At 41.7% G+C, this 25872-nt stretch overlaps 1 protein-coding gene across 1 annotated transcript in view; it reads right to left on the bottom strand.

Moving 5' to 3' along the window:
• Window positions 1–2553: 2553 nt before the first annotated feature.
• Window positions 2554–25872, bottom strand: part of LOC138212157 (protein phosphatase 1 regulatory subunit 37) — a 28281-nt gene continuing 4962 nt past the window's right edge. Inside the window, exons 3-10 of the mRNA XM_069172441.1 lie at window positions 16856–16901; window positions 13184–13284; window positions 12871–12990; window positions 10763–10910; window positions 7640–7795; window positions 6725–6837; window positions 3608–3749; window positions 2554–2804 (exon numbers count right to left, since the gene is read on the bottom strand). Coding sequence (XP_069028542.1) covers window positions 2554–2804; window positions 3608–3749; window positions 6725–6837; window positions 7640–7795; window positions 10763–10910; window positions 12871–12990; window positions 13184–13284; window positions 16856–16901 — 1077 coding nt within the window. The remainder of the gene's footprint in view (window positions 2805–3607; window positions 3750–6724; window positions 6838–7639; window positions 7796–10762; window positions 10911–12870; window positions 12991–13183; window positions 13285–16855; window positions 16902–25872) is intronic.

The following is a 25872-nucleotide window of genomic DNA, read 5'->3' as shown; positions in this document are numbered from 1 at the left end:
GCTGACACGACGCTCACGTTGGCCAAATCCAAAGCCAAATATTTAAGCATCAAACAGGTAAACAGGCGGCGAGGCTCGCTCGCCCAAGCCGAGATTAAGAGAGCGTCAGGCAGGAACTTCAGTTCATTAGCTGGGTTAACAGAGTCCCCCGATAAGGATGTATAAACAGCTCCACCTTGCAGTGGCTACAGAGAGAACTTGCCCCTCGGAAAAGGCGGCTTTCCACCAGGGCCAGGGTGCATAAATATTTTAAACGGGTAAATAATTAATAATTAACAGCAAACAGGCCACTGATCAAATGGAGCAGCGTCGCAACCGACATGAAAAATCTGACTCTTGTAAACAAAGACGAAGGTCCCAGATTTCCTCGCCGCTTTCCAACTTCTCTTTCTCGCCTTTTAAATATGCGCATCTTCAGTCGCCTCCTGCATCGCCGTAAAACCACACGCACAAAAAGGCACACGTATGAACACACACACACACACACACACACACACACACACACACACACACACACACACACACACAGTGCTGCCGTAACCCCCTCCTCACATTCATACACACACCTATTTTCCTTCAGAAGAATGAAATTTCGCCGTATTCCTCGGCGACCCGGGGAACGTGACTGAGCGAGAACACTTGATCTGGCCACCCGCTGTTTTCTGATGGAAAGATTTGCTTTTTAATACAACCGTCACTCCTCCCACCTGGATATGCCACGCCAAGACAAATCCCAGCTGTGTGACTCTAAAACCTGACAGAGCTTAAAAATTCCCTTATTACCATTCCCTTAAAATGCCCGGCCACACTAACTCCCAACAATAGTGGAAATGCTAATCACATCTCTCAGCAGCTTAGAGGAGCACGGAAACACGACCACCGATGTGCAGGCTTTTGGGTGCAAAAAAATAAATAAAAAAACAAGTGAGGAAGAAGAAGAAGGAGAAGATGAAGAAATCCCAGCTTTAATGACACACATTCACAGAAGCGTCATGGCTCTTCAAAGCTGCTCCTCCAAAATCTGGCACATCTTGCCGCTTGACTTTAGCCAGAGGAGACATTTCATAAAAATCAGACTTAATCGTGTAAACAACATGCAGACAAACAAAAAAACCACTGCAAACAAAAATAAAACAACTTTGGAAGCTGTGCACGGATCGCCTTCAGAGTTAATTTTAAAGTAAGCATTCCCTTCCTTAGAGATTTTAATTAATGCTTTAATATGCAAATAAGTTAGCGGAGATAAAATCATGACAAACAGATGGCAAGTGTGGGTAATTATTTTGTGAATCCAGCAGGGGCATGTATTAAAGTTATGGCATCGTTTTCCTCGGGCCTCTGCAGCCACGGAAGGCAGAGAGGAGAAAAAACAGGAGGATCACCGATGAACTGAGACATAAATGACTAACTTGTGTCTCCAAGTGACAAATCTGTGACCACAGTGAGCCTGAACGCACCACAAAGGGCAAATAATCCGAAAGTCACCAGCAGCTCCTGTTTATGAATTAAAAGGGAAATTCAGATGAAAACAACAAACTTCATTTGAACGGCTGCAGAGAGACGGAGTTCCTCCGTTTTACTTCGAAAGCAACAACAGAAGTCGGCGTCGTTCACCGGGAAGACGTCCGATAGCGTCGTCATAGAAACACAAGTCACAACTCAACAGACCCGTCAACGTTGTGATGCATTTAAAAACTATCTGACTGTCGTACAGACTTCAATCATCCACAGGATCTTCAGAAGCAGATTCCAATTCACAATTTTCTGAGGAAATTGTAACGTTACCATGTTGATAATTTACCAGAAATGTTTTCACTTGTTCTTTATTTTAGTTTCTCATGTTTGTATGATCACATTTGCTAATTAGCAGTAAACAGACATCTGATCAGGATGTGGTTGCAGGTTTTCTAGCATTTGGTCAGAAACCAAAGTATCAGACAGACCGAATGTTTACCTTGATGGAGATGTGTGTGTGTGTGTGTGTGTGTGTGTGTGTGTGTGTGTGTGTGTGTGTGTGTGTGTGTGTGTGTGTGTGTGTGTGTGTGTGTGCATTGAATGCATCCAGTCATTGTCGAGCTGTTTCACTCTCAACCATTCATCTTCCCTGTTGTTGCATATTTAAGGTGCATTCGACGAAGTCATCAGGATTCATCCTCTGTGGACCATGAATGTCTGAACTAATCCACCCAACTGTGGAGATTTCTATGGAAGATGAAACAACTAACAAGACAAACGTCCCCAAACAATGCCGACCGGTTGAGCCAAGCTGCATCGTTAAAAATGTGATACGTGGACAGGAGTTATTTTTTAACATTGAAAACATCACAAGCAAACTGAAGAAACAGTTTCTGAATGAACTCAAACATATCTTTGGATTGCTGCACTGGATCTTCTCATCACCGAACCTACTTCTGTGATGGGATCACGTTGGCTGATGATATCGTCTGTGCTGACGGATCATTTGAACCCCAACTATTCGCTGTGTAGATCATTATTTTTGGTAACTCTAGAAGCTGCTGCAGCTACAACGACATAACAATGTCTAATTGGATGTTAGATGGTTATCACCATGAACCAGCTGGTTGAGATGCCGTGCAGGTACTGATGAGGATTACACACACTGATCTGAACGCCTACCTGCTCCTGTGGAGGTTGGTGGTCCACGTCCAGACCGGCCAGGGAGCGGTTGATCCTCAGGGCCAGACTCAGGGCCATCAAACCTCCGACCTTCACCTGGTTCTGACGGAGGTCCAGTTTCCGAATGAGACGAGACTCTGCGAGGAACTCAGCCAGCGCCACGGCACCTTCGAGCAGAGGAAGTGATGTCAGACAGGAACGAGCTTTAACCGACAGGTTAGTTTGGTTTTAAAAGATCCAGATTAACTGGGAACCGCAGACGAACTGCCTTTGTACATATTTCATTTTTATTATGTCACCTGTGACCCCATTTCTTTCATGTTTATAAATGTTTCACAGCTCTTCATTTTTGCATCCAGAGCAGCTCTAAAAAAAAATTTGAATTTAAATCTGTTGTGGTTCGTTTGCTGCTAATTGTTCTAATGTTGGTTAGTTACACATTAGAGCTTTAAAGGAGGAGAGGGCTTAAAATGAATGATCTCATCTGCTGTATCACAAAAGATGTTTTAACATCACAGATCCAAAGGGGAAATTATCAGTTTAGAAAAAATATATATATATATTTTGAAATGATTAATTGGCAATATGTTGATAACTGATTGATATGTAACAGTTTTGAGTACAAATTATAACTAAATAAAACAAAAACATCAACTCTTCTCTACAACAACTAACTTAATATCTTCAGTTTGTTTAAAAATATAAATTTTTCGTCTGTGAAACTGTGGTGGGCCTTTTCATAATATTTTATAAACTGTTTAATCAATATTGCGCAGAACATTCATTAATGAAAACAGTTGGTTAATATGAAACCAGTCATGTATTACTGATAAGAATATGTTGGCAAAACAAACAGAAATGCATTAATAGACAAATTAATATGTGACCAAATTCAACAACAGTACATCACATACAATCATCTGATATAGAAGAATTATGACTTAATTTAAACATAATAAACCCTGTGCACCTTCACAGGTGATGTTGGCTTGAGCCAGGCCGAGCTGCAGCAGCGAGCCGTTCACCATCAGAGGCTCCCTGATCACCTGCATCCCCTCGTTCCCCAGGATGTTCTCGCCCAGATCCAGGATCTGCAGGACCTTCAGCACCGGCTGCAAAACAGGATGTTATTGTGAATTTTACATCAGTCTAAGTGAGTTCAAATGACTTCTTTAACCCAACAACTGCTTGAGAATCTACTTGTGTGTCAGTGTGCTACTTTCAGTGTGCAAGCGAGTGTGTAAAAGGCTGAGAAGTTTTAATTATCATTATTATTATGCAGTGATTATTATTCCTTTTCAAAATGTTTCCTCTCGTGTTAAACGCTCAGAACTTCTGCTTTCGCTCTCCAGAGCCACATTAGCATTGAAGGTTGATTAGCTTGTGCGTGAAGCTGGGGGTGTCTGGGGCACGAGGGGCCCGCGTTGCCCAACAGCTCGGAGAGGAACGGTGCCACCCACTCCTCGGTTGCCCCCTCGCCTCGCCACCCTTGTTAACTCCTCTGGTCACTGCTCTGAAGAGAGAGGGAGTACGGGGGCGGAAAGGAAGCCAGGAAGGCAACTGACAGACCCAGAGAGCGTCTTCTTCTGAGTTAATTTGCACCACGGTGACAACAAACACACTTGAGATCCCCCCCCCCCCCCACCACCACCACCACCACCACCCTCCTCCCTCCTTTTCCTCGGCACACAGAGGCACCGCCACATCCAACGCACGGCAACAAGCTTCTCCGGTGAAGAGGGGAGGAGGAGAGGGAGGGAGAGCATCCCGAATGGATATGCACGAGGGATAATGGCAGACAATTAAAGAGGCGACTGCGTGGTTGAGAGTGTGTGAGAGTCAAGCATGGTTGAAACCTGTCAAACGTAAACCACGGGAGGGTTGGAGTGAGAACTTTGAGGGGGTTAGGAGTGTGAAAGCACCAAAAACACAGTATGCTTTCACACATGGCATGCTGGCTTTAAACAAAAAAACAGCACAAGCATGCAAAGTAGTACAAAAAATCAGAAGCTCTGCATGACATAGTCACCTCAAAACAATCTTTTTTTATGAATTTTTCGTAAACAAAATGTCAATTTAGACATCATCAGCTAAATTTTACAACTTGTAAACCTGTCTCCCCCCACCCCCCATCTCAACGAAACAACAAGCCAGGAGGACAGAGAGGAGCAGCAGATACACCAACCAGGAAGGTTAATAACAGTTCTCCCCATCATCATATTTGACACGACTGGCTACGGGTCTAATTATCATCATTATGGCCTGCAAGGACATCTACTTATCGCTGTGACTGGCAGGCTGCATGAGCAGCCCTCCTTAACACATATCTATTATTCAATCAAACTGTTCCTTCTTTTGGTCGCACTGGGGGAGCCTGGGGAAGTGTGTGTGTGTGTGTGTGTGTGTGTGTGTGTGTGTGTGTGTGTGTGTGTGTGTGGTTTTGTGCAGCAGGCCTTTAATTTCTAGCCTTTTGACTTCCACAATCGCCGCTCACATGACAGGAAGGTGCAGTTTATGCTGCCAATCAGGTGGAAGGAATGCATGTTATTAGGAGTATGAGATGCGTGGAGGCGGCACATTTGGTGTGGTGGGGGGGGATTCTCCGGATGAGGCCCATTTCTTCCGTAAGGCGGAGAGGGAAGCAGGTATCAGTCGGACAGTTAAGCTCAGTTCGAGTCCATATCCATAAATTAAAGAGGATGTTCCTCGTTCTTTGAGTTTCTCGGGTGTACTGACTTAAATCTATGACGAGTTTGGAGCTCTGTTGTTATGGCGATGCAGTTCTCCCCCCGGCTTCAGGTAGTAATAAAAATAGCAGGGAACACATCCATGTAGAATCCCATTAACGATATTTGTTTGACTGTGACACACTCTGTACTTCACTGGAAGCCGGTGAAAGTGAAATCTTCCAACGTGACTTCTTGAATTAGGAGTGCGGACGACTCAGTTTCTGATCCAGAGCTTTAGTAAGAGACAAATATCAGTTAACACAATCACAGTGGCATCGGATCCTTCAAAGCTGTGTTTGTCCAGGATATTTGCATTCCTTGCCAGATATCTTGTTCTGGCATTTAAAGGTTGTTGTCCAGAATGGAACCCAAATAATTAGTAATGATCCTTTTTTTTTTTTTTATCTTATTTCCCAGGTGGGAATCCTTCATTCGCTTAATCTTCACCCCAAACATGCTTGAGCATGATCCAAAGGATGCGTTGAATAACTGTTTTGGCAGTCGGTTGATAATAGTTCAAATTGACAGGCTTTAAAATCAACACAGACTGGATATTAAACTGCCTGGTGCCATCTTGTTCTATAAAAATGCCTGAGGAGTTAACTCTTTAACACTTTAAAAAAATAATTTGACAGGAATCTGCAGATTCTGACTCAAAATTTGACAATTTAAAAGCACAGAGCTTCAACAAACCATTCAAATGCTGTAAAATATTTTAATACCAATATAAAGTGTGCCAATCGGAGAAAGTCCAAAGACTTTTACCTTCAGAAGTTATTGTATTGTATGTTGTATGGACGGGTTCGTTTGAAGCATGCTGAACCATTTTTTTTTGGTCACAGTTCTATTTGGAAAATCTGCATTGCTAAAGAAGAAAAATACTGTAGAAGAAAGAAAAACGGGCGTCAGGACTTCCTGCATGGACGATACACTCCTAAAAACACACCATGTGTTTACTATTCAATATGTTTCACACGTGTTCGATACCTCTCTCCAAAAATAATAATTCACTTTAGTTTTTCTGATGCAGAAGCTGCAGACATCTACACTCATGAATATGATGTCACATTCGTACCCAGTGTGCATCATATCCATATGAAGGCAGCATTCGGTGGTCAACAGACGTCTGTGCTCAACGACAAGAAGCCGACATGATTCACATCATTTATGAACCTTGGCAGTGCGTCCTGCCCCTTTAAGGACAGAAAAACAAGAAACCTTTGGCCCTAAAATCATTATTTCTACCTTCAGTCTCGAGGCTTCTTTGGCACTGGACTGTCAGAATATGTGTAATATATGCTGACTGGTGTAATTATCTGATGGTGCTGCAGACTAAAAGCTGGTTGTGTGTTCCTCACCAGAACCTTGGCCAGGTGCTCCATGCCCTTCACCGTGATGTGGTTGTTCCTCAGCTGTAAGACCTTCAGACCGGCCGTCTGCCGCCTCAGACCGTCACACAGCTCCTCCAGACCTGAGAGGCACAAACACGACATGAAGGTGGTCGGCAGAGTGACAGTGTGACGACCTGTCACACTTCATCTCACTGTCTTGTTGCTTTGCTGTTTTTCTCGTCATTGAGGTCATTATTTAATTTGCAAAAATGAACAAGATGCAAAAAGTTTGAGTAATAATTAATACTGTACGGTAAAAAAGAGTTCAGTGATGTATTTTAAGAGACAAATCAAGTTTACAAAAAATAGTGCATTCACTCATTTGCTTTCTAGGAAGGATAGGAAGGTTATCAAGAAGTAGGTTTTTGTTTTTCACTCCCTGAAAACAAAACTGTTGTTTTTTCTGTTTCTGTTCATCGACAGTTGAAACAAGCAGACAAACAAAGTGGGAATTCATAAACTTCACGGGTGTTGCTACACAGATTTTTGAATGCTGAACAGAGACGAGCTGTTCTGTTCGCAGAGAGAAAGCAGATGTCCCAAACATTTCGTTTTTTTATACAATGAAAATGTTCTTTAAAATGCAATCAGTCAGCGATTCATTGTGAAGGATTTAGTTTATCTGCACAGAACAAAGTTAGTCTGTGTGACACCTGAAAGGTGAAAGATATATTTTAAATCCAGCACTTTTTCCAACTTCCTGTAAGCCTTCTCTTTGTTATTTCATGTCCAAATCATTCAACAAACATGTGCTCAATTCATTTCACAAATAAGATGAACCTGTTAGTCTGAATGAAACACCCACTAGAGTGAAATCACAACTTTTTACACACATCACATTTTTACTACATGTTTGGAAAAAAAAAACCCTGAGCATCTTACCAGCATCTGCTACAGCGTTGTTGTTCAGCTCCAGAGTCTGCAGGGTGGTGTTGTACCGCAGCAGGTCTCCCAGCTGCAAGGCGTCCTGGTAGCTGTTCAGCAGGTTGTTGGTCAGGTGAAGCTCTTGTAACGCTCTGTTGGTCTTCAGCGCTGCAACTAAAGGCAGCGATAAAAAGAAACAAGAGTCCCGATGAACCGAAGCCAACGTGACTCGCTGATTTGGATCCTGCAGGTGGAAACAGCGACCCGACGAAGGTTTCTTTGTCTTTTATCATGCTTAATCAAATCTGTTTTTATTTTAGCATTCAGTTCATTTATATCAAATGAGAAACATTCACGAAACACAGATTCTAGCAAAAACACGTGTCGATCTCATTAATCTACGTTTAGGAAAGTTTCTGTCGTTAAAAATCAGGAAGCTCAGATTTCTGCAGGATTCACAAATCCCAAGTCTTTACAACAAATGTGCTACATGCAAAGTTATCAGGAGAATGACCTCAATTAGAAATAAATGTAGAAATACAGACATTTTCTTTGAAGTTCTGTTGTGTAGGACACGAGACCAGAAGTCTCCAACCTTTTTTTTTTTCTCAGTCCAGCCGGAAATATTGTATTTACATTATTAACCAAATTTATGAGCACCGTTTGTTTCCAGCTCTTCCAGAGTCTCTGCTGTGTTTCTGTCCTCTGGTCTCTGCGTGTCTCACTGTGGGCGGAGCTTAGCCTCTGCTGCACAGACACGGGTGGAGGGAGCGAGGGGAGTTTGTCCACTTGTTAATGGATCGCGTTGTTAGCATCGTTCTCTCACGCAGGTTAAAAAATTAATAAATAAAAAATGCTGAAATGGATCAACAAATATACCTGAGCGACCCGCCCAGGGAGAACCTTACGCAATCTGCTCAGAACCGGGTCGTGGGCTACGGGTTGGTGACCCCAACACTAGATGTATATTTGTGCAGTGTTGATTGGTGGGAGGCCAGCGAGGATCAGACCGTCGTCATGGTACGACTCCGGGCTGGTCAGGTGATGCTGTGAAGCTGTTGAAACGTTGACGGTCATGACTGGAGACTGAAATAATCATCCGAGACACAAAAATCTCAGAACGACTGAGGAGTTTGCAGCGAGGACGAGACGACAACAAAACTTGTGATGAAAAAATAAAATAAAAACGTGCCCTCCCATATTGATCTTTTTAAATTGATATCAAATACGATCCATTGTACGAGCCCGTCCTCTGAGCACCGAAGCTCCAACCCGGAGGCCAAATGAACCTGAGCATGAAAATGAGAGCACAGTGGGAATCGCAGCCTCCTGCAATTATTACAGCCCAGAAGTGGTCATGCGTCGCCGTTCGAACACAAACGAGACATTGTTGAAGCCGGAGTTGTAACTCCTACGTCCCCTAAGAAAACATCCTCGCCAGGAACTGTCAGTGTGAATGCCATTGTTACTTTATCCCAGATTGGATGGTGATTTGGAGAGATGTTTTGTATTTATGTGTGTGTGTGTGTGTGTGTGTGTGTGTGTGTGTGTGTGTGTGTGTGTGTGTGTGTGTGTGAGATGTGTACTGTACTGCGGTACACATGTGTCCACGTTGCCGGGGTCCTCGCTGCCCTTGCGTCCAGATCGATGCTGCAGATTTGATCAAGCCCGTTGGGCTGCATGTGGAATGCCAACATTGTCATCAGGCACAGTTGGAACCAAATGGTGGAATCGGTGGGATTGATCCGGTCAACTCCACCGCAAGCGCCCAACCCCACAATCACAAGCCCCTCCGATCGAAGGCAATGATCCTCAGCTGGGACCCCCTGCCGGGAGGGGGGGGAGGGAGGGTGGCTGCCGGTGGGCTCGGTAAAGGCAGAGACGATGGGGTGGGCTGAGGCTGGGAGGAGGTGGGGGAATGGCCTAAAATATCAAAGAGATCCAGGAAACGGCTGAAAGTGTCGGAGGAACAAGTTGCTGTCGGGAAGAGAGGACGGCACACTGTGTCCATTTGGGTCCGTCTCCGCTCCAAGCTGAGAGGACACGAGAGGACACTGTTCGCGTTTTACTGTCCCGACGAAGAGTCAGAAACAAAAAGATGATTTATTTACTCGGATACTGTCCACAGTACATGGAAGTCAATACGATGTCCTAACAAAGACAGCTGCTCAAACTCCTGTGTGTGTGTGTGTGTGTGTGTGTGTGTGTGTGTGTGTGTGTGTGTGTGTGTGTCCATCCATGCTTGGCACTCAACCCCCCTCTGAGAGTTGTGTTTGCCCGTGGTGAGTGTATTTATATGTGTGTATACTCATCCAGTAAATGAGAGTCTGTGTGTGTGTGCCTGCATCTACACTCTGTTCATTTGTGGTCATGTGACCTCCCCCCCAGCCGGCGTCCCCCCCCCCCCCTCCTCCTCCTCCTCCTCCTCTTCCTCCTCCCTCACTGAAACAACCGAGGGATACAGCGGCGGCCGATCGATGAAGGTCGGAGAGGACGGACTCCGCCGGAGTCATCGCGTTTTGTTGTTGGTTTATTCGAAATGATCATTTTAATAATTTGTGCTGTAAACACGACCGTCAGTGTTCTTAATGACTGAGCAGCCACAGATCATCCAGTATTTACATATGTATTATGATTAAGGAGTAACACTATGTGTGTGTGTGTGTGTGTGTGTGTGTGTGTGTGTGTGTGTGTGTGTGTGTGTGTGTGTGTGTGTGTCCTGGCTGCCACAGCCTTTATAGATGTGTGCGGTGGTGTGTAAAGTGACAGGTAAGAGATTAGGCCTCTAATCCGGGTCCAGACCTGCAGAGAGGGTCACGGGCCAAAATCTGGTCCTGCTGGCCGCAGAACACACCCACAACAAACACAACCACTCACACACACACACACACACACACACACACACACACACACACACACACACACACACACACACACACACACACACACACACACGCTTACTTACAAATCTACACACTCCACATTTGCACAGATATTTTAACTGTAATAAAAATAAGATTGATGTATCATGAATGAGCAGGAGACACAGACTTCATAAAACTGTGTGTGTGTGTGTGTGTGTGTGTGTGTGTGTGTGTGTGTGTGTGTGTGTGTGTGTGTGTGTGTGTGTGTGTGTCGTACCCAGTGTGTACAGCGGCATGCCGCTGAGCTGGGCGTTGTGAAGGTGCAGCGCTGTGAGCCGGCTGGTCAGCAGAGCTTTAGACAGAGACTGGGCCGGATAGTCAACCACGGGCACGTTACACACGTCCAGCCTGGACAGTCGCACACTCTGAAACACACACACACACACACACACACACACACGTTGTGCAGAAACACAATGACGAGTCAGACTGTCTAATCTGCAGCAGAGAGGAGGAAGAAGAGAAAGAAGAAGAGGAGGATGAATATTGAAAGAAAAAGCTGCACCGTCTGCTGTCAAACACTCAGACCTGCAGAAGACAGCTGGTTGTGAGGACTTCCTGTCTTACAGTGGACGGACCAGTCTGTCCTCCCTCACATCAGGAGGAGTGACAGGGCGGTCAAGAGGATACTGATGTGGTTTGGGAGGGTGTTAGAGAGAGGAGGTTGTGTTGAGCACCGATGGAGGAAAACATTCATCCAGATTTCAGTTGTGTTGTTTTCTCAGACTTTTAAGGAACTCTGATTGTTTTTGCTGACCTGAGAAGCGGTTGTGTGATTTTGGTGAAGTTGGAGAGAAGTTTGTTAGAGACCAAAACCAAATTACAAATTTGAAATGATAATGATCAGCAGGAAAAGTAAATCCCTGCAAGTCCTCAGCATTGAGTTCAACACATCACACATCTCAGTGTTCCTGATCTTAATTTGCAGGATGTGTTTTACCTGCTGAAGTGGTGTGTGATTATGTTTTATGCGTCTATTTTCCTAATACACACTTTAAACATACACACCATGACAGAACAAAGTGTTTTATGATGGTGTGTTCAGATGAATATGATCATTAAACTATCTGCTACCAATCCCTCCAGGAAATCACAATTTTGCAATCGCCATAATTAACGCAAATTCAAGCAAATAAATATTTGCGGGAGGTAAAAATGTTACAAAATTCCAGCAATTATTCTGCGTAAAATGTCGTGAAATGAAACTCTGCTGAAAGTTTTAAACAAATCTCACTTTAGTAACAAAAATATGTCCTCGTTTCCAATCAGCACGGCTTCGCTCCTTCTCCTCTCATCAGCTCAACAAACTGCACCAGAGAAAACCGGAAGTGACGAGGTTTGTGGGAAATTGAGGAATATTTGTATGTTAAATTAGTTTCAGACTTGTTTTTGTGCATACAGCCTGTGTTGAGTTAATATTAATTAAACAGCATCTAAAGCTTGTTTTTGACAGCAGATGTGAACTTTATTTTCTATATTACAGTCACAGACTTTTGGACTCTTGTTTTATCTCTTTGAGCCTCGTGATGCTTCTCTTAGTTCAACACAGGAAGAAAAACACTTCACGAGTAAAACACATCTGCGATGTGCAGCAGGATTATCATCCCAGGCAGTGATTTCATATCACTCTCTATCAGGTAGTACCAAAAAACATTTAAAGAAAATTTTCCTCGACTTGAATGTTTTTCTAATTTCTGCAGTTTTGAATACTCTGAAAATTACATCGCAATTTTTGAGAAAATCTGTCACAAAATGAGGAATTTTCACAACAAAAGAAACCTCCTGCAGGGACTGAAATACTGTAAACACTCCCACATGAGCAATTAACATGAATACATTTGTTGACTAATAGCAAATTGTCCTGACAGCAGAGTTCAAAACGAACCGCTCTTCAAACCGAGGCTCCACAGAGGAACACGGAGCCGGACCTCGTGGAAACTTGAAAACTTGGTTGTCATATTTTTGACAAAATATTCTGAACTCAAAGTTTTGCTCAAAGTTCCCACATTGTGTCTCTGAAAGTCAGTCGGTCGTCCCGTACACGTGGACTCCAGCTGAATTCACCTCACAGCTAATCAGTAATGCCTGCTAATGCTATCTGTGATGCATCCGTGTGTGTGTGTGTGTGTGTGTGTGTGTGTGTGTGTGTGTGTGTGGTGTTGATCTGTTTGCGCTGGTGTCTCCAGAGGGAGAACTTCTCACCCTCTTTGCTCTGCCCTGCATCTTCAATCTGTGTAATGTGCCACAAACTCACTTCCCAGGATGTACATTATCCCTCAGAGAAAGCCTACATGAAAAGATTACTATTCCACCGCGTCAGCCAACCTGCTTTATCAAATGAGCGAGGGCCCTCCAACCCGAAGTTCCCATACTGCTGTTGTCAGAAATGTCAAGATGTGTTGTAGATTCATAGTACAAAATCATATCCAGCAAGGACGATGCTCCCTGGAACAGAAAAAATAGAGAAGGGAAAAAATGAAGAAAGCAGGGCCCCAAATTTGACAGGAATGTTATGAAGTTTCTTTGGAGGGAAAAAAAAAATCGTCTCTAATCTGATACAGCGAAAGGCCTGAATATGAAACTGTATTGGAACTGGAAGACGAAGATGAGGAAAATAAGTTTTGCTCATAAAACTCACATTTTCCTCCAGTTGGGCTGCCTGCAGATTGATGAAATCAAAGTGCAGCGATTTCAGGACGACTTCCAGAGCTTCACAGGAGCGGTGGTCTAATCGCTCACCTTGATGGAGGCAAGCAATCAAACGGAAGATAATTGGGAGGCTGTTTGCTAACAGACAAAATTGCACCACTCTAAATGTGCTTTATCCTTTTTTTTTCTGAAATGAACATTTCAGCAAAAATCACGACAAAACAACTTCCTTTAAGACGACGTTTATCTGCGTCTGTGTGTTTTCTTATAATAAAGTTCTGAGACTTAATCAGAAACACAGAAAGGGAAATAATGATGACAGCTCCAGTTTCTCATGATTGGACTTCCACGATGTGACTGCTGGAGTGTCCATTGATTCCTGCCTGCCTGCAGACCATCGTAATCAATACACGTACCTGAATACAGCAGCTCAACTTCTAAAACTACCAAAAGTAGTCAGATTACTTTATCTGACTGTGGAATGAACAGAATAACAGATATACATAATGATGTATGAATTATTCTGTTCTATGAAAGAACTGATTACATTTACTTATATTGGACTCATTTCCAGTTGATTTATACTTTTACTCCACGACATGACAGAAACAATGTACATTTGATATTATTGATTACAGTTAATAAGCTTCACTTTAATCAGCTATAAAATTATTCACATAATACTTACAGATGTTCTTCTGCATGATCTGCACTTTTGCCTTTCATACTTTATTTACTACAAACACTATTCAACATATCTATCATATATTTTTCTGCATACCGATACAGTAGCTGACAATGCATTATATATATTATATATAAATATTGAGCTGAATCAGGTATCTTTTTAGATTTACTTTATTGCTTCTCTGTCCCTGTTAGACGTCGACTCTCTCGGGGGATTATTAACATGCAGCATCATACACCTCCAATCCTCTTCTCTCTGTAAGACCTCCACACAGGTGAACCTTTTTTTTAATTTGTTCTTTACATTTAAAATGAGTAACAGAAAGTAACAGAGCTGCAACCTTCTCCACAGTTTGTGTTTTCCAGGTGGACGACTGAGGAGCAGCAACGTGTCATTCAGGCTTCGCAGCCTCATTTGAACTCTGCAGCTCAGAAACAGAAGAACTGAAGCTGCTGCAGCAGAAACGGCCTGAGAGGAGGATCTGACCGACGCCGTGTGGAAATAAAGCTTCATTTGTTTCTTTAAACTCAAACAATCGTAGATACGAAACCATGCTGTCTCTACAATTTAGATGTTTTGTCTTTTTTATCCGGGATCTTCCCCGTGTAAAACTTGAGGCTTGGGTTTTTCTTCCGAGCAGTCAAATGCGACGTGTTAATGAAAAATATGAGCAATGCATCACAAATTGCTATTTATACTTTTCAAAATAAAAGACCTAAAACCTACAAAACCACGACCCACTCTATGTACCAAACTTTGAACGTTTGTTGCATCATTACTCTCCTGGTTGTAAACTGTGTTGATGGCACAACATGGAAACACTTCTATCTTCTGTTCGACTCACTCCTGTGAGAATAAGAAGTGAAACCCTGAACATCACACTGACCGTTTCCACCAGGACCAAAGACATGAAACTCAACTGGTCTTGTTTTAAAGCTTCAAGTTTTCTCACAGTTTTATTATATTTTTGTAATCCGACCTTTAATCTTATTGTTTCTGATTGATTAATGTGTTTTTAGGAGTAACTATCAGGAAGTACTGTTCCCATTTTGTAATCTGATTACTGTGCGATCCTCCTTCTCACCCGTCTTCTTTATTAAAGTGAGTGAAGATATTTCTTGATGCAGCTCCAGAATCAGTGAACACTGTAATCTGATTACTGTTGCTGCCGAGCGCTGATCAGAAGTCACACTCCAATCAAAGTGTGACTGATCAGACGAATCCATGTGACTTTTAAGACTCTCTACCCCCCCACCCCCCCACCCCACCCGCCGCCCCCCCACCAGCCCCCTCTCCTAGGTAATTCTTATCTCCCCGGCCAAGCAGGGGAAATGATAATTATGATCATAATTATTTCCAAAAAGATTTTTTTTCCCCTCTGTTTTAACAATAATCACTTAACTGAGCGATGGCAGAGGGCGTGTGGGGTGGAAGGAAGAGCCATCTGAAATCCCATTTTTTCTAATCCGCCCTGCGTCGGGAAGATAATAAGGCAGGGACACCCGCAGTCAGATGTCATCAGTGCGTGACGACAGTGACGCCCATTATGGCATCACACGCACAACTTTACACTGCTGCTGTTTGCACATGTGTCTGCTTCTATACTAGTGAGGACCGGAGGAGGTTCAGGGAAGACAATCGGTCCAGTTTTACTTTAATAACAACACGACTTCACACCAGAGATGGGATTCAGGATTTGAACTGAAATCAGGTTTAGTTTAATGACACGCCTACAAACTGGACTTCGGTTCAGGATTTGTTCTAATGGGACTACTTGTGTGTTTAATGTAAGAATTTTAACCAAACTTAGTTCAGGAATATAGTTTTCAGCTGGGATGTGAATACAGTTTAGGTTCATTTATAAATAATGAATAAATCAAATGTAATGTAAATGTAAGGTTTGGTTTTTGATTTGAATTTGGATTAAATAAATTTAGCTGCCATTAAATGCAGTTTAGGATTAGGATTTATGTGTAGAGTTAAAGATTTGTATTAAAGTGCTTTAATCAAATTTAGTTTAAGATTTGGGTTTATGATTTGAACCAGGGTTTAGGTGAAGCCATAAACCAGGATTATTGTTAGTTTATGTTTAAACTGAAATGTCATTTAAGATTTAGGTTCAATGTTGGCTTTCCATTCAAATTTAGTTTAGTTTAATATTTTAACCATCTTTTTTGGCATATAAATGCTATATTTGATATTAGTTAAAGATTGGAAGATTAGGATTATGATCAGTCAAATTCAACACAACAACTGGAACTCCATTTAGTTGAAGGTAAAATCTGTTCAGTTTAGTTTGCAGTCTGTCTTTGAGGTCAACATCTGAGATTCGGTTTAGTTGAAAGTAAAAGGTACAAATTTATTTATGCGGTTCAGGATTGACTTTTGGGCTCAAATTGCAGTTTATTTCAGATTTGGTTTGATATAAGAGCTGCAGGCGGTGGCTCAATATGAGGCAGGAATAAAAGGTTTACAGATAGGAATGGGTCAAGATTAGATTTGGGGTTTGGAAATCAAATTGTTAATGACCAGTGATCTATTGATCTGCCTTATTTGGTGCTGTTTCATATACAGACGCTGGAGTGGAGCGATCCCTCGGATGGTGTCCTTTTGTGAGGCAGCTCGCTCCTCTCAGGCTTTTTCTGGCTGATTTCCAAAAGAAATTCTGCCTTGGGCTTTGAATAAACACATGGAAATAATAATAAACTGTAGCAAGTAAAGAATATAAGCAAACATATTTTGTTTAACAGATCATTTTGATAAATCATCCCACCTGGACCGGAGCCAGACTTTAGGAAGAAATAGAAGAATGGGTTTGTTTCTGTGTATTTGTGATGTTTTTACATATTTTTTTTTCTATAATTACACTTTAACTGAATATGTAAAACATTACAAAATCACTGTTCGTATCATGAATGTCACATAAAGTCCTCAATCATATTTAATGATGATGGAGTGAGGCGTTCAGCTTACCTTTGAGATCCAGACATTCCACGCTGCCACCTACACACACACCCTGCTGAGAGGGAGACAGAGAGAGGGGCACAAGCAGGAGGTGTGAGGGAGAGGCGCGAACACACACACACACACACACACACACACACACACACACACACAGACAGAGATATCTGGCACCATCCTCCTCCACCCTCCCCGGTCTCTCTCCGCACGGCCTCTCCATCCACGCCACGCCATCACTGGGAGGCTTATTGGACGCCAGAGTATGAATTATGAATTTCACACAGTTTACCGCCGCCGTCGCCGGTGACACGGCATCCTAATTAACCAGTGTATAATAATTAGAAACAGCTGGTCATCAGTTGATGTGTTCATTTGCCAGAGCCAGTGTTCCACATACATCTAATTTGACTGCATCAATCACCGGAGGTGGCAGATTTGTGCACAGGGTGGAAAACAGATTTTTTTTTTTTTTTTTTTTTTTTTTTTTTTTGACTGACAAGTAAAACAAGGAAAGTAAACAGTGATTCTTTAAACCTTACTTTATATATTGATGATACTCTGTGACATGAGGTCATTATATATAGAGCGGATTTTGGCTTTTTATTAATTTTAACATGCTTGTATTACTTATATTAGAGGGATGAGGGATGTTCCTCTTTCTTTAGTGACCCAAAGTTGGTTCTGTTGGTATTTAAAAGCAGTGATTTATGGGAGATATTCCTCATCATTGATTCGGGTCACTAGAGGTCAAAAGCTGCAAACCTTGAGAGAATTTCATCAGTCTGATTATTTAAATGTTCCCTTCAGAGGCTTTCACAACCCATAAAACACTTCTTTTTTTTTTTTAGGGATATTTGGATTTTTTTTTTTTTTTTTTTTTTTTTTTTTTTTAGTTTAACACCAAAAACTGTCAAATTTAGAGACAGTGAGCTGCATAAAATATCATTTTAGGGCGTCATGTCCACCAGGGGGCCCCAAAAGTGAGCAAATTAAAAAATTAGAAACCTGTTCTGTTCATTTAAAAGGAAGGTGACTGGTTTCTGTTTTGATCAATAAAAATAAACAGGATTTGGGGTGCCCCGTTTAGCTCCGGCCCTGCACAGCCTCCATCACCCCCGTCTGAATCCACCTGTCAGTCACAGCCTGCCTCTCAGACCGCCCCACCTACATCCACTCATCCTGGCTGCCTCACACTCAATTGCTGCCTTCTTATTTTGCACGCGGCGCCTTGTTTCCTTTCTCTTTGCTAAATATGATTCATTGTTCAAAGGGACACGGCGAGTACAAAAGCACTTGGAAGGCTTTCCTCGCTCGGCTCTCGTGAGCAAGGAGAGCAAGGCAGCAGACAAAAGGACGGCGGCCATAATGTGCTCCTGTTGAAGGAATTAGACAGATCAATGGGACATAAATTGCACTGTTTATGTATACAAGAGGCTGGTGTGTAATTGGTAGAAGGTGGTTGAATTTACCCCCAGAATTATCTTAACTCAGGCGCGCACACTTCAGCACAAACGTGTTCACGTGCACAAACACACATTCTCACACACTGAGAGCATATGTGTACGTATTTATATGTGCTTTAACATATGGTGTGCAAATAAAGAAGGCGTTCAGTCTCTGTGAGGAAGGAGACGAGAAAATCTCACTTCACTTCGGTTTCATTACAGAATATTTTACTTAATACGATTCTGAAAATACACCAAACAAACAGGATTTGTGGGGCTGGTTGACATTTTTATAATCTACTTGTATTAAGTCCATCTAATGCATCATTATCTTTTCCTTTTATTTTTATAAAGACTTTTATTTTTTTTGATAATACACAAATAAATAAATTAAAAAAGCCCCCCCCCCCCCCCCCCACCCCCGTTACTCAGACATGTTTTTGTCGCCTCGAGGCAACAATGTGTCACGAAGGTAAAAAAAAGACACGACGGAAAATCTGATAACAGAAAATATTTATTAGAATATACATACCACATTATTGTGTTATTAATCTGTATTTTTTTAAACAGATTTTAAAAAAAAAATCTTCAGTGATTTCTCTGTGTGGGTGAAACCTCATGAATAGACGTTTTCTACATTCTGCTTTTTATATGAAGCAGACAAAATACATTTGTGTTATCGTCTCCTATTTTTTCCTTCCTCTCTACACTAACATAATTATATATATATATATGCATATATATAAATATGACTTACATGGCAGATGTGCCTCATTCTCTGTGTAATAAATATCTAATTCTATAAGAAGGTGTTAATCTGTGTTTATTTCAGACGTACGTACTGTAACTACGTCTCTGACCTGATTGGTGGATTCTTTCCTCCTCACGTCCATCCTCACTATTCCTCTGTCTTCAGCACAAGTTTGCCTCGGGGCAACAAATGCAAAATCAATTGAGGAATATTTACAATATGAGAGTAAAATAAGTCTCTGCTTTTATAATTCGTGCTTCTTCATAACAGATGCAGACGCTCGTCTTTTCTCCAGCAAGTTATCCTGATTCATAGCTGTTAAACACACGTGGATCAGCCCAGAGGTAACACCTCCTTCCAGTTAACTGACTCCAGCTCACTCTTTGATTCATCATAAACATGTCATCACACCCTGCAACATGTAGAAATTCTCATATTTCCATGCGGGAGGGTGTGAGAGTCAGAAATCCTCCTTCTCTGTTTCCTCCAGGCAATAATAACAGGAAGAGCTGTTTTTATTGGGCTTCATTAACACCAGGTTTGACTGCAGGATTATGAGTCTATTTTGGAGGAATCTTGTTGTTATGAACTTGTGTTACTCACCCAAAATAAACCTTTTTATTAGTATTTTTTTAGGTTCATTTCAGAGGACAATACAGAGGCGGTTCTGGATGTCCGACTTGCTCCGTTTATCTTTTTCACTGACTTTAATATCCCCTCTGAATGGTTTCAGTCTCTCACAACAACAGTCAGTGAGTTCTGGCGTCCGGCTGGTGACTGCTTGAGAAACTGGTTTGTTTGTGGAACCAAAACAATGAACGATGTTCAGTAAGAATGTGCAAGCAACTGACTGGCCACACACACACACACACACACACACACACACACACACACACACACACACACACACACACACACACACACACACACACACACACGTAGAGACAGAGACACACGTGCTGCACTTCCTCCTCCTCACAAGGAATACAGTGGCGGCTGTTTTTCATCTTAATGAATTTCTGAACTTGTTCGTTCCCTCTCCGCTCGCTGCTGCCTCGTCGTGAAAGACGGAAACCGAAGGCGCCGGCTGCCAAATCAATTGATGTGTCAGGAGGGAGAGAGGACAAAATGGAGTGATAAAAAGAAAAGCGTTCCCTCCCTCACACTCCCTCTCACACATTCACACACAGGCAGCAGAAAAAGACGGAGAGAAGAGGAGGGGATCTGGTTTCCAAACTTGACTTCCACAGAAGTCATCTCTGGTGCATTCACGGCTCTTCACTCAACCGTCCAGAGCTGCTCTGCTTCTCCGGGTGGCTTTGTATTAAAAACACTCTGAGTGCCCCATTTTTCTTCTGTCTTAATGAAGTCACAAATATATATATATATATATATAAATAAATATATATATATATATATATATGCATAAATATATATAGATATGTTTTAATGTGTATTGCTGAGCTCTTTGGGGTTAAAAATCACCCCCTCATTTTCCTTTCAGCATCTTTTCCGCAATAAAGGATAAATTATTTAAAATAACACGACCTTTTATCTCACACCCTTTGAAGGCAGCAAATTAAAAATGTAAATTTGGAGCTAATTAATATGCAAATGTATTCATTCGCTGTTAACAATTAGCAATTAAAGCTGCAGTGTCTAGAAAGAGCACAGACAAAATTAGTAACTTCATTTATCATTTAAAAAAACGAGAGATCTAAAAACGTACATAAAATTCTAATTGACTTTCACAGTATTTCCCACTGTCACCGCCTTTGTTCATCCGCGGACGGTTTGAAATACATGATAGCGTGCGTTTAGTGACTTAATTAATGCCACTTTGAGTAAAATACACTGTCCCCTTAAATGGTTGATGTCAAAAATAATGTACACATTCAAGGCTGAGTGGCGAGTGCTCGGGTTGGAAGGGTGTGTGTGTGTGTGTGTGTGTGAGTGTGTGTGTGTGTGAGTGTGTGTGTGTGTGTGTGTGTGTGTGTGTGTGTGTGTGAGAGAGAGAACAGCATGTCATAATGCCTCAGTGCTTCAGCAGGCTGATCTGTATGTTTGGCTGTTTTTTTGTTCATTTAACTCTCAGCTGAATTTCAGATTCAGTTCTGCAGATTTCACCGTGTGATGACATCAGCTCGGCTGCTTTGGTCTTTTTCGCTTGTTGGATTAAGACAAGAAAAGAAAAAAGACAGCGAGGGTGATGGTGACATTTCTAATTATGTCAGATGTCTGATTGGAAATATGTTTTAAAAAAATCATCATTAAAATAAAAGGTCTTTAATTAGTAAAAACAGCTATTTGTGAATCCTGGTGATGCATTTTAAAACCAGGCCTTGGTTTGTTGGATGAGATGTTCCCCAGCGGTCAGAGGGAGGCTGCTGAGGGATGCTGCGAGTCGCTGGGCTCTTATTCATTGGCACAAACATTTCTTTCTTTTTTAAAGTTTAAATAAATTACAATACAACTCAATCCCAGTTCTTACACTGCTACAAAATAATGAATGTTAAAAAGAGATTGTATCGTTGACCAAAGAGATGCAGGTTGAAGCTTCACGCCTACTCTTCTCTAAATACATAAATTATAATGTGAAAAACAAGGTTTTTCTGGTTATTCATATCCAGACATGATGCAGATATATGTGACACCCGGCTGGAGCTTCAACTGGAGACACTGAGTTTGTGTTTGCAGAACTTTACTGGGACAATTTGGTGGGAAGTTAAACTGTAGAAATAAAACCTCGGTATGTAAAGAAAACTACAAACTACGGTTTGTAGTTTACGGCCGATTCCTGCGCTTTTGGTCAAATGAAGCACATTAAGTATCAGAAAAAGTGTGAATTCAGACATAAATAACATGTAACACCCATTTTACATGTGAAAATACCACATTTCATTAGGTATCAAAGTGGAATTAGATGCTTGGAAATTATGAATTTAAAACCTGCATTAGGACTTTGTACTTTTGGGGTAATTTGTTGTCTTTTCTCTTTTCAGCAGGAGTTGTGGATTTATCTGAAGACAGAATATTTTTGTGGCATCTTTTAGTGCTCGTTAGCTCCACAAAGTGATCAGCAGACATTTTGTTCACAGAAGAGACTCCAGCTCTGTCTCAGCTCCGAAGCATCTGAAGAAAGATAAAAGGCTGCTTGAAGAACACGTTCGGTGTCAGTTCGGGAAAATGAATCTCTCAAATGCTCCTCATGTTAACACATCTTACTGCACAACACAAAACTCCACAGAAGATATTTCCCTCCTCAGATGCTTCTCATTCGGTGTCCATGCATTCACTCTGATACTCCTCTTATTCTGAACAAGCAGCGTGCAAAGCTGCATTGTGACTTTAATTGGGTCAGAGGTCACGGCGTGACGCTCCGCTCCTCTGCGGTTGCACACATCTTTTGCAACCGCGACATTCAGAGCAACAACACTGAGGACTCTTTCACTGTCGAGACAGAAGCAGAAAAAAAAGAAAAAATGGAGCAAAGATGTGGCGCTTTACCTCCACGACATGAAAAAGTAAAACCCCCCGTTGTTAGTGGATCATCTCTCAGCTGACAGACGTCAAGATGAGACGGACTGTTTTTTAAAACGTGGTCATTTCGGTGACGGAGCTTCTCCCCTCGGCGAGTCCCGGCCTGTAATATTATCCCACTTACAAAAGCACTCGTATTACGTGTGCGGCCACCCAAGCATGCAAATTCAATTCTCCCTAATAGGGCACTACCAATAGTGCATCACACGTGCCATTCAGTTTAACTGCAACTGCTCCCAATTCAATTAGACGCAGAGGATGTAAAATAGACTCTTTTACACATAGACGAGCTTTTATCCTTTTCTCAGCTGCGCATGCTGTTTCCCAAACGGCTCTAAAGCCAAATCGTGTAAAAGTACAATGGAAAGGCTGTGTGTGTGTTTTAAATAAGATGTGTGTGTGTGTGTGTGTGTGTGTGTGTGTGTGTGTGTGTGTGTGTGTGTGTGTTTTAAATAAGGTGTGTGTGTATGTGTGTGTGTGTGTGTGTGTGTGTGTGTGTGTTAAATAAGATGTGTGTGTGTGTCTGTCTGTGTGTGTTTTAAATAAGACGTGTGTGTGTGTGTGTGTGTGTGTGTGTGTGTGTGTGTGTGTGTGTGTGAAGGCCGTCTGAATGACAGACTGGAGTGTGTTAGCAGCGGTTCCCGTGGCGATCCTCATCCCAACCTGTACTCCCTGCTTCTCTCTTCTTCTTCTCCTTTTTTTTTTGTTGTTTCCTCGGTCGCCACGGCAGCCGCTCGACGCCATTTCAAACGCACCACTAAGTGCCCCGTTATCTGCGTCTCGGCCTGTAATGAGAGGAGCGACATATGTCCGGTCCCCCTGCTGTTTCCTGATAAGCCCCGCGCATTCAGGAAACACTCCTCCTCCTTCCTCCCACCAAACCTCTCTGTGCTTTTATTTTGCATTCAAACCCCGCTAACAACCACCAAGGAAAATAGTGCGGCACTTACTTAGTGACATTTACCTCGCCGCCGACTATTCCACACGCGGGGGGGAGTCGCAATAACAATCAGCATGCATTTAATTTAAAAGAAAAAAATCTTCCCTTTAGAATTACACAGGCAGGGAGAGATATAGCTTTCTCTCTCTCACAGTACATGTGTGTGTGTGTGTGTGTGTGTGTGTGTGTGTGTGTGTGTGTGTGTGTGTGTGTGTGTGTGTGTGTGTGTGTGTGTGTGTGTGTGTGTGTGAGAGCAGCTATAACAGTTTTGTGCCAGCAGACTTCCGCAGTGCAACATTAATGCTAATCAAAAGAGCTGAGAAAGCAGCGGTGGTCTGTAAAAACAGATTTTCTCTTGTCTTTTCATTTCTGGAGGGATTCTTCCCCCCCCCCCTCCCCCCCCACCGCACCTTCCTCCCTCTTCCCCCCACCCTGCTCGTCTTCCTCGGAGGGCTTTATCCTGGTAAAATAGCATTTCTGGGAATTGAATCTGACCCTGAATTTAAGAGAGACACACTGTCATGTCATGTTTTTTTTCCTTAGCTGTGGAATAAATAATGAAAGTTAAGTTGTGGTAATTGATTTCTCTTCAGTCCACTCAACTGAATAATCTGCAAGGGAAACAACCACTAAGCTATTCATTAGAAGATTTGCCAACATGCAACTAATTCCAAGCTTACTCTCCAAACATCATGGAAAGAATACAAACTCATCGTTAAAGCTGGCTAAGTCTCGGATCCCTTTGTGTTTGAACGGTTGGAAAATACTTCACTTGAAGCCTCAAAATAATTCAAATGATGTTTTTCTCTGGAAACTGAAATAAATAAATCAGTAAAAAAAAAAAAAAGGTCTTTAGAAAAGCAGGAATATTCAGTAACTCTAAATTTTAAGTCATGATCTCAAAGGTTTTTCATGAAATAAATGTCTGTTGTTGATTGAGCTCACTGGTGATGAGTTCGTGGCCCACTGATGATTTGCAGCACAACAAACTGAACCAGCTGAGTGTCGGTGGAGATATTTATGATAAAAATCACAAGTGACGCATCACAGTGTTTGTTCTGCCGGGGAGACACGACTCTTCAACTCACTCCTGAGCCAAATGCCGACCGGCTGACGTCACACATTGACATCGAGAAGTGAAGTCCAAAAACAAGGCTGCAGTTATTGCTTGCCACCACAGGGGGCGCCACAGAGGACAAAACGGAAATCTCTGCGATTGTAACTTTAACTCAAACTCATGTTTAAGAATAAAATTCTGTGAGGATAACAGTGTTTCATAAACCGTTGATCGAGTAGACTTCACTGTTATAAGAGAGATAACAGAGTCTTTGTAAAACTACAACGGAGTATTAGAGCAACTTTAAAAACATTTGTTTTCGAGGATTTTTGAAAAAAAAACTTTAAAATTGAAATTAAGAGAAATTATAATTCCAGAATACGAGGAGGTTTTGTCTCTTTCAGTGCACAAACACAGTTTGTTAATAAGTGTCAGGACTTTGAAGAGATTGTGACAAAAAATGCACAACTTGGATGAAGTGGCTGCGTACGGACAGTGAAATAGCTGGAAATGGACAGATGTGAAGGTATCCGTGGTAACAACTGCAATACGAAGAGGATATATACATTTTTGTTTCTCTAAAACCAATTATTAAAAAAAAATCCCTCGTCTTATTCTTTTTTCTTCGATGTGGCACTAATACACCATCATATAAAGAAATAGATTCTTATTTTTTTTTTAAATATCTGAATATTTATTGTGATTTCATTGAACATGATTTTTGCTGAGAGGTGTCTGATTTATATGATGTAATGCAATCTCTAAGTAAGAGTGTAATATCATTTCAAGAAAAAAAAAAAAAGCTTTTTTTTTTACATTAATCCAGCAATAACAAACACAAAAGACATTTCTGTCAGATGACACTTAGAATAAAAATAAGTGATGTGATTTCATCTAAAAATGATATTTATTTTCAGTACAGTGTGAAGTGAGGAGCAGCGAGTCAGTACTGAAGCATATTTCTGGAGTAATAATAATGATAATGTAATAAACTTAGAGAAAATTGTGGTTTCATGCCCATGATGCTCTGCTGATAAAGTGTCCATTTTAGCTGATGTATTTGTAAGATATATTGTTTTAGTAAAATGATTGTACTTCGATTTGGATGCTTTGTAACATGTAACTCGTGATGTGATTCATTTAATGTTTGACTGTCGCTGGGAGTTCGTACGTGAGATTGGAAATGTCCTCCACAAATGTAAAAATGACGTGTTAATATGCCTGAACTGCAGCTCACTGAGAGGATCTTTGACTGGATATTTTACACGGACATCGCTGCATTACAGAAGTGAAATC

The sequence above is a fragment of the Embiotoca jacksoni genome, unplaced genomic scaffold (genome assembly GCF_022577435.1).
Source record: "Embiotoca jacksoni isolate LCO1_2020_lvr unplaced genomic scaffold, fEmbJac1.0.p SCAF_53, whole genome shotgun sequence".
In the NCBI taxonomy this organism is placed as follows: domain Eukaryota; kingdom Metazoa; phylum Chordata; class Actinopteri; family Embiotocidae; genus Embiotoca; species Embiotoca jacksoni.
This window is presented reverse-complemented; position numbering and strand designations above follow the sequence as displayed.